This window comes from Doryrhamphus excisus, linkage group LG5 (assembly GCF_037039965.1).
Source record: "Doryrhamphus excisus strain RoL-2023G ecotype Guam linkage group LG5, RoL_Dexc_Guam_v1.1, whole genome shotgun sequence".
Taxonomy (NCBI): Eukaryota; Metazoa; Chordata; class Actinopteri; order Syngnathiformes; family Syngnathidae; genus Doryrhamphus; species Doryrhamphus excisus.
The window spans coordinates 20,739,949-20,749,635 of NC_136361.1; the positions used below are offsets into that span (position 1 = coordinate 20,739,949).

General features: G+C 42.0%; 1 protein-coding gene across 9 annotated transcripts in view; it reads right to left on the reverse strand.

Moving 5' to 3' along the window:
• snap91a (synaptosome associated protein 91a) overlaps positions 1 to 9,624 on the reverse strand; it is a 25,786-nt gene extending 16,162 nt beyond the window's left edge. For 2 of the 9 annotated variants that reach the window (XM_078790914.1, XM_078790913.1), the window contains exons 1-4: positions 8,846 to 9,622; positions 8,495 to 8,752; positions 511 to 653; positions 53 to 128 (exon numbers count right to left, since the gene is read on the reverse strand). In XM_078790914.1, coding sequence (XP_078647040.1) covers positions 53 to 128; positions 511 to 653; positions 8,495 to 8,624 — 349 coding nt within the window. In that variant the 5' untranslated portion in view covers positions 8,625 to 8,752; positions 8,846 to 9,622. Of the gene's footprint in view, positions 1 to 52; positions 129 to 510; positions 654 to 8,494; positions 8,753 to 8,845 lie in introns of all 9 variants that reach the window. The other 7 variants (XM_058052983.2, XM_058052982.2, XR_013627425.1 and 4 more) reach the window with 6 other exon arrangements.
• Between the last annotated feature and the right edge of the window lie 63 nt (positions 9,625 to 9,687).

Here is a 9,687-nt window from a genome sequence, read left to right on the forward strand (position 1 = left end):
ATGGCGGCGTGAGAAGATGACGTTTGAATATTTGATTTTGAGAAAAACGTACCATGGGAGCCTGTTTTGTCCAGGAAGTTGGCAAGGTTGAACAAGGTGTTCCTGGATGAAAGGAACTGCAGAAATTTCTAAAAGAGAACACAAACACACAACATTTACTTTGGCCTACAAGAAGGAACTCAATGCTTGACGGGTTGACACATATCGTACGCACTTGGCGTACAGGATGTAGTATTAACACATAGTACATTCAAATGTCTATTGCATCATTTCCCTGATGCTATTTTCTTTTGTTTATTCATAGTTTTCAGACTCTACAATGTAAACACATTGATTAAGAGGACGTGTCAATACATTTGATCCGTATTGGACATTCTCGTCCAAATGTCATATCACACATCATGCCTTATATCATGTCATTTTACATTTAACCAAAACTTTTCACATTGATGATACTAATACTAATTATGCTGTGTGTGTGTGTGTGTGTGTGTGTGTGTGCGTCCTCACCTCGTTGCCATGCACCATGAGGTGGTGTGTAGTAATAAGGGCCTTGAAAACCACCACCCAGCTGGCATTGCCCGCCCTCTCTATCAGCGTATCGGCCATCTGGGGAACGTTCCCACTGGTGTCCTGGGAGGCCTGGATCAGGTCTGGGAATTAGAGAATCGAGAGTAGGGAGGGAGGGGATGATTTCAGATGATGGATAGCACAAATGGACTTGCTTAATCTAATGGATCCCATTTTTTTTTTTTTCTTCAAACCATTACAACACGAGCGGAGTAATGATATAGAAGGTGATATACAAGATGCAGTCAAATGAAAAATAGGAGGGTGCCAGACTAAAGTTAACAGCTGTGTAAAAGGGGCTTTTCTGTCTTGTATGCATCATTTAACGTGTGCTTGAAGGCATCATTTCACCATGCCAGTCCAAATCAAGTTAATTCATATGCACCTCCCTTGCCTCATCACGTACAGATATAGTGCAGTGTCTTAGTGACAGAATCTTTGGATATTCCACTGCAGAAAGTGAAATTAGACACAGTATAGCATCACAGTTAAATTGACACTTAAATGGAGCCTTTTCACTGAGTAATTATAGAGCTTGATACTACACAGCTGCAGTATCATTTACTTCAAACTGCAGAAATATGCAACATTCACACAATGTGAATGGGACAATTCGGACAGTGAAATGTGGCTTTCCCGAGTTCTGACGTTAGGATGAGTATTTTGACATAACATGAAAAGTGACTTTTCAAGGTCGTTTTTTCGTCACGCTACAATCAAGCCACGTTGCTTTGGGCTATCTGCTGTTATCGTCTTTTATAGCAAAGCAGCAAATACGCATACACACGGCACAAAGGATAACCCCTCCAGGCATGATGAGTCAGCAGCCACATCCCACACTTTTCCTCCGTGTGTCTCGCTCTTTGCTTCCCACTGAAGCTGGCACTACTGATTGTGGTACTAAGTATACCCGTAAGGGATATCCGTATATCCCAGGTCGGGTCGCAGGGGCAGATCGTAATTTCAACTTCTCATAATTTCGACTTTTTATCTCATAATTTCGACTTTCATCTAGTAATTTTGACTTTTTAATCTTGGAATTTGGACTTTCTAGCTCGTAATTTTGACTTTTGATTTCTTAATTTTTACTTTTTATCTCGTAATTTTGACTTTCTATTTTGTAATTTCGACTTATCTCGTAATTTCGACTTTTTATCTGGTAATTTTGACTTTTTATCTCGTAATTTAGACTTTCTAGCTCAAAATTTTGACTTTTTATTTCTTAATTTTTACTTTTTATCTCGTAATTTCGACTTTCTATTTTGTAATTTTGACTTATCTGGTAATTTTGACTTTTTATCTGGTAATTTTGACTTTTTATCTCGTAATTTGGACTTTCTAGCTCGTAATTTTGACTTTTTATTTCATAATTTTTACTTTTTATCTGATAATTTTGACATTTTATCTGGTAATTTCGACTTTCTATCTGGTAATGTTTACTTTTTATCTCGTAATTTCGACTTTCTATCTCGTAATTTCGACTTTTTATTTCATAATTTTGACTTTTTATCTCGTAATTTTGACTTTCTTATCTTGTAATTTCGACTTTTTATCTCGTAATTTCGATCATTTTTTTTCAGTGGCGGAAACAGGCTTCCATAAGTACAGTATATTGTCTGTGTTGTTTATTTGTATGCTGCTTTAATACAGCTTCGTTAATAGACTTCAGTGTGTGTCTCAGTACTTTTTAAACAGTTTGAGCACATTAAACAATATCGTGATAATAATGATAGTTGTGATAATTTTTGGTCGCAATAATCGTGATGTGAATTTTTTATATTGCTACATCCTAATGATCTACTGTATTCTTACATTTTGAATGCATTTTTAAATTGTTAGGCCATATTGAAACACAATAAATCAGAATTTTGAGAATTACATTGGATCAGACTTCCTTCCTTCAGAGTTCCTTTAATAGCTGGAACTGTTTGCAAATCAAGATGTCAAAGTTGTCGAATTTGAATTTGACATTGAATTTTTCAGTTAGTTGTCCATGTGATCTGGGTCTTTCCCGAGGCCTCCTTCCAGTCGTCAACATCCTAGCGGTTCTACTCAAAGTCTTAGGGAGAGCCCAGGAACCCTACGTAGAAAAAAAAAGTCTTTCTACCTGCAATCTCGTCCTTTCGGTCACGACCCAAAGCTCATGACCATAGATGAGGGTATAGGAACGACCGGTATCACCATCACTGTACACGTCGCACCAATTCGCCTGTCAATCATGCGTTCCATCCTTCCCTCACTTGTCAACAGGACCCTGAGGTACTCCTCCACCCAGAGATGGCACACCACCTCGGACCTGGACTTGAAGGTGTTGATTCTCATCCCGGGTCCATTCGTATTTGGTTGTGAATCAATCCGGTGAGATTTGAAGGTCATGACTCGTTGACGACATATCTGCAAAAACCAAAACCGGAACCTCTAAACGCCCTGGCTGCACCAGGTTTAATGAACCGATTTGGTCTGCCCTGGTGGAGTCCAACCCTGACTAGAAACGAGACCTACTTATTGCTGGCAATATGAAGCAAACTGGACAGTGGACAACCAAGACCCTGAATTAGGTGGTCCAGTAACCCACATTCCCGGGGTACTCCCCATGGACTCTCAAATGCCTTCTCCAAGTCCACAAAACACATAAAAACAAGTTGAACAAACTCCCATACACTCTAAAGGACCCTTGGTAGAGACTTCAGGGTTGCCAAGAGTTCAGAGTAGACCAGGACCGAAAAACCACACTGTTCCTACTTAATCCGAGTTCAACTATCCAGACCAGCAAGGTTGAGAAGCGTAGTTGAATTAAAACGTGACTCTGCAGGGAAACACAATGAAGTATTAAAAGGTAGCCTGATCTGATTGAGATTCTAAACAAGCACTCAGCAGAAACTCGTGACTCCGCTTTCTGTCTCTTCACTGCTTCCTCTTCATTATTCATGACTGCGAGTAACAACGAGACACAATAAAGCATCACATGGAAACCCTCACACTGACGCAGCGTCGACGAGACGCCGACGAGATGCCGAGTCATTCTGTACTTAATCAGACGATATTCAAAAAACACACATTTAGGGTAACGATGACTCATGACATATTCTCTTTAGACTACGACTCTTTTCTCCTAATGTTTTTACTTTAGTCTCATAAAATTACAGCAGTTTTTTTTTATTTCTAATTCTATTTTAATTCTATTTCCCCCAACTATTTCTATTATTTTTATACATTTTTGTCTTGGAAATATGACTTTATTTTTTTTACTTTATTCCAGTAACATAATAACTTTTACTGCAACCTATTAAATTTTTTCCTCATAATATTACAGCAGGAGCTGCACGGTGGATGAGTGGTTAGTGCTGACTTTATACGTCTTGGTTTTGATTGCTATATATCATAAACAATATTCATAAAGATACACACATCTAGCCAAAAATTTACCAAGCTGCACGGCGGTCGAGTGGTTATCGCGCAGACCTCACGGCTAGGAGACTATGGTTTGATCCCACCCTCGGCCATCTCTGTGTGGAGTTTGCATGTTCTCCCCGTGCATGCGTGGGTTTTCTCCGGGTACTCCGGTTTCCTCCCACATTCCAAAAACATGCTAGGTTAATTAGCGACTCCAAATTGTCCATAGGTATGAATGTGAGTGTGAATGGTTGTTTGTCTATATGTGCCCTGTGATTGGCTGGCGACCAGTCCAGGGTGTATTCTTGCCTTTTGCCCGAAGACAGCTGGGATAGGCTCCAGCACCCCACGCGACCCTCGTGAGGATAAGCGGTAGAAAATGAATGAATGAATATTACAGCACAATATTACAACTTTTTCTTGTAATATAATTTTTTTTCTCTCAATATTTTAATTTTTTTATTTTTATATATAATATTTATTCTTATAAAATTACTGCAGATATTTTTGAATTTTTTGAATTTGCGGTTGTGATTTACAATGAGCCAAAAAAAAAAAGGGTGCACTTAACTGCACCATAATTTGGCGACCATGTCCTCATATTTTGTCACTGATTTACATTGTGCGCCAGCATGTCGAGGAGGTCTCCATGGTAACAAGCACTTGTATTTGCAGCGGCATCACAGATGCAGTTCACTTCTTTCTGAATTATCATCACAGATGCAAACTCCCACCACAGTAAACCGATACATACTGTATAATACTCATATAATATGAGCACAGCAGCTATGACTCATACAGGCTCCAACACTGATTGAGACACCGACACTGACAAATCTAGACTACAAGAATCCAATGTTGCCCGTGCTAAGGGTTTGGATCCGTGATGAGGATCTGTGAAAGTACAGAAGGCCATACAAGTCAGGCTGCATGAGTGATGCTTTGTGAGTTACAAATGAATGGACCATGAAAGCACGGTTTATTTATAGCATCCCCCTCACCCCCCTCCAAGCAACACATAGCAAGGAAAAAATACCCACAATGCACTGTGTAGCAAAGCACCAAACCAACAGTGCAGGCTGGAGGTGACATCTGAGGAAATTCCAGTGGAGGTGCTGATTGCATTATGCGCCATGATGCTGCAGACATGAACATTCACTGTGGCTTCCCAGCACCCCACAATAATGTAGTACGAGTACTGTACTTTTTATGTGTAAAGGCCTCGAGATAACTGCCGTTGAGACCTGCTCTCAGCTCATTATTCTGAAGACACGCTGTCTGGAGTGTAGACATGCACCACCTACGCCATAGAGATGAGTGCACACACCCCGAGGCCACCGACCAACCTCTCCTATCATTGCTTAGGTCACAGTAATAATTATGGAGTGGCAGAGGCCAAAAGAAAGTGACAAAGTACTAATAAATACCTTTGAACTGCAGATTGACTGCAATTTCCTATAAATTCAGCCACTAAATCAAGATATTAAACTAAAAATGTCAGCTACATTAATATGATTCATGTATGAAAATATTTTAGATGGACTTATCATAAAACAGCATGACCAAATGATGACATTTAAAGATAAACATTAATGCGCCCCGCCCCGCTTTTAGCTATGTTTTAGCTCTGAATGAATGTTTGGATATTGTATTTTAATGCGTCTTTTACTCTGTTTTTACTCAACTCTATTTTTTATTTCTTTTTCTCTACTGTAAAGCGTCTTTGAGTACTCTGAAAAGTGCTATACAAATAAAATTTATTATTATTAGTAGTAGTATTATTAATTACTCAAAATAAACATCGTGGCTCGCCGTTACTTTTTCATGAATTTTGGAGGGCGAACGCCGAGTATTAAAGTATTATTTATTGATAATATTCACTCCGACAAGTGTTAAAAGTAAACTACACTATGGCAGCTTCTGTGCTGTACAATATCAGTATATCGGATAGTACCAGTCATCCATTGTTTCATTCGTTCCGCAGTATTGCACACTATCACAAGTCCTTGGAGAAATAAACAGTAATTGTATTTGAATAAGCAGTATAGTGCGTATATACTCAATCATGACGATACAGAAGCACATCTAACTGGCAAAGGTACGAGAGAAACGACATACACGTGAGAGGCAGTGAGTACTCTCAGCGCTGCTGCAAAGCTGCCAACGAGTACACATTTTTCTTACTCCACATGCAATTCGACTCCTGAATACACTGCTATGCGTCACGAGTTCAGTCTGTAGTATTTCAACATTTCAAATGGAGGGGGGGTATGATAAAAATAACCGAGAAGCACTGCTATACGCTGACGCAAGCTAACAGCAGCCGGATGAGAATGGCTTCAGGCAAGCAGGCTGTTAGCATGCTATGCTATCAACTGTGCATTTGACACAACATTTTTTTTTTTTAGTAATTGCTATTGATGAAGTGTCCCATTGCAGCAAAAACAAACATAATCGATAGGACCTTCATGGTGAAGAAGCACATTAAATTGACACTGAAGAAACGTTTCCAAAGCGCATAGTGTGAATTGGGTACGCGTCAAGATTGGTATCGTGTATCAGTGACTTCGCTGTGGCAGTGCTCCAACACAAAGCCAGTTTATCTCTCATTATACGTTTAAGCCACTGAGAAATGTAGAATTTCTTTGGTGTTCCTGTATCTCGAAGCATCCAAGTACAATTTCTGGGATAATTGCCATTTGTAGTATTTTCTCCTGTTGCTAGGCAATGTTTTCTATGAAACGTCTACTGCTGAGCAATCCAAAAGTACATCTTTACAAGGACATTGAGAGTTGAAGAACTTTCTTGATAGAAAAACAAAACAGTCCCTCGACAGAATACTCATGCACGTAACAAGACAAGACAACTGATGAATGACAGTCGATGAGCCTCGTTGGTGGAGTCAGCGGGTAGCGCCAGGGCAGTGGCGCCAACTCGCCCTGGCCGGTGTGGCTCGATTATGCTACAGCGACGTCAGTAGGCTCTATTCGTTTCTACTCTCGTGCCCGGGACACACGTCTAACGTGCAATTCTCCAATAAAACTCCAGGCGGAGCAACCACAACTCTTTTTCTAGTTATCTCCCAGTGTATAGTAAACAATGGGAAGTAGAACACCAACAGGTAGTAACGACCTGTTGGTGTTTGGTGTGAGCTCTGGTGTTCATGAATGCATCTTTCTCTGAATGTTATTCCTCATGTCGCTGAGCACTGCTGTTGCCGTTGAGGTTGGCAAGAAAACCTTAAAAAAAAAGTGTCAGACTTGGCGAGTTTAGAATGTTTTGGAGGTGCATGTCAAGCTCTGCCGGAGGGTTTGGAGGGGGCGGAGCCATCTGGCATTGCTTAAGTTTGGACCGTGGCGCAGGAACATAACGAAGTCTTAAGGAGGAAGTGCCAACGACAGAGGCGGGTGAATCCTTGAGGAAGATGTAAACCAGGGGTGGGCAAACTATGGCCCGGGGGCCATATGCGGCCCACCAAGTGTTTGAATCCGGCCCGCCAGTATTTTTTACCTTTAACATGACTGTCTTATTCAGTAAAAAAAAAAAACTGTAACAATAAATTTCGTAGTTTGAGGGAAATGTAAACATATAGCGTGCAGACCTCACAGCTAGGAGACCAGGGTTCAATTCCACCCTCGGTCATCTCTGTGTGGAGTTTGCATGCTCTTTCTAGAGATTTTCGAAGTACCCAGTTTCCTCCCACATTCCAAAAACATGCTAGGTTAATTGGCCACTCAAAATTGTCCATACGTATGAATGTGAGTGTGAATGGTTGTTTGTCTATATTTGCCCTGTGATTGGCTTGCCCACCAGTCCAGGGTGTACCCCGCCTCTCACCCGAAGACAGCTGGGATAGGCTCCAGCACCCCCGCGACCCTTGTGAGGAAAAGCGGTAGAAAATGAATGAATGAATGAGAACATATAACTTTTACAAATAAAATTAGACTAATAATTCAAGGCGGACTGTTAGAATTATGTGTTAAATATATGTTCTGGCCCCCCCGCACAATTTTGTTAACTCAACGCAGCCCACGAGTCAAAAAGTTTGCCCACCCCTGATGTAAGCATTCATTTGTGAAGCACTCCATCGATATCCTAATGTATTATCATATAATATCTCAAGAATAAGATATGTGCCTGTGAACAGTGACAACATAGAATACAATGGGAAGGCCTCTGTGCATGTCTAGTAACCTTTTCAATTATGCATTCACCAGAAGCAAAGCAGCATGCAGGGTTTGCACCAGTCACTCAGCTGCAATGACAATCTGCTGTTAATAGGACCTCTACTGACTTATGTGTACTGGAACTGAGGTGGCCTCGGCCTTCATTTGGTTCCAGTCCTGCTGTGGATAAAATGCAGCTGCAACTGGTTGTTAGCGAGATGCTAGCCTGCTTCCTTGAGCAAGGCACCACACTGCTCAGGTTTCACCTCATGGTGCAGTCGCTGTTTGCGTGCCCCCCTCACTCTGACATACAGTATCTCCTTGCATATACAAATAGATGGATAGATGGGTGGATAGATACTCACATTCCAGGTGTTTTTTCTTTGGGGCCGTTTGTTCATGCGTGGTGGATTTACACACAGCTCGGGACACCTCAGATCCAGTCAGGGTGTACTGGGCCGCGGCGATGCGGTCCGTTAGCGTCTGACCCGACATCTTCTCCTCTAAGTGGAGTCCACCCACGCCGATGGAGCGTCCAATGTGGTCCTACCCCCCCACCTCCACGCCAAAATGAAGAGCAGCGTCGGTAATCCCAACTGCTGTCCTCGAAGCCAAACGCAATTCTATTGCATAACAATAATGCAATAAGGAAAATCAGTCCAAGCATGGAATAATAATCATAATAATCATAATAATAATAATAATAGACTTCTTACAGTCAAAGTAGAAAATCACCTTCACGATCAAGCTTCCGTGTTATTTTTCGGATGATGCTCTTGAAGCCTCCCCCCACCTCGCAGTCTTCCAGCCCCCCCACCCCCCGCTTAATCCTCGCAGCCTCTCTGACAGTCCTTGTTTGAACAGAGGAACATCAGGTCCTGACTGGCAGCGCTCCACATCCAAGAAATGCGCTCTTCCTCTTCCTCCACCTCCTCCCCAAGACGCTTCCTGTGTGCGGTGACCCCCCCACCCCAGAGACCAGCCCCGGCGAAGCACGCTTCACACGCCGACTCTTCGTTCCTTATTAAATTATTATGTCCATTTGTCGCCTCGACCCGCCCTTTTGCACGAGTCACGTGACAGAATAGGACCAACCCAGCTGCTGCGTATGTCATCGCGAGAGCACGGGAGAAGGAGCGAGAGGACGTGAAGGGTTAATGAAGCGATTCTACAAGCAGGCTGGATGCTTGTCACTTGAAGGTCATAGTGGGCATCCCTTGGCATCCTCTACCATCATGTAGCTTTTATCTCTGTCCATGGTGCTGACACATGCACGTCTTCTTTCAGCTGCTGGATATTGATGTACAATGAGCGTGTGTATTTTGTCAAATCTGCATTCATGTTGAGCTGTGGACGTATGAACGTAGAAAAATGATGGTTGGCAGATCATCAAAGAGTGACATACAGACATCGATCCATCCGGCCATCCATTTTCTATACAGCTTGTCACCGGTGAGCTGGAGCCTATTCAAGCTGAATTCAATGATGATGTGGGGTCTACCCTGGACCGGTCACCTGTCAAGCACAGGACACAAATACACACATTCACACCTATGGT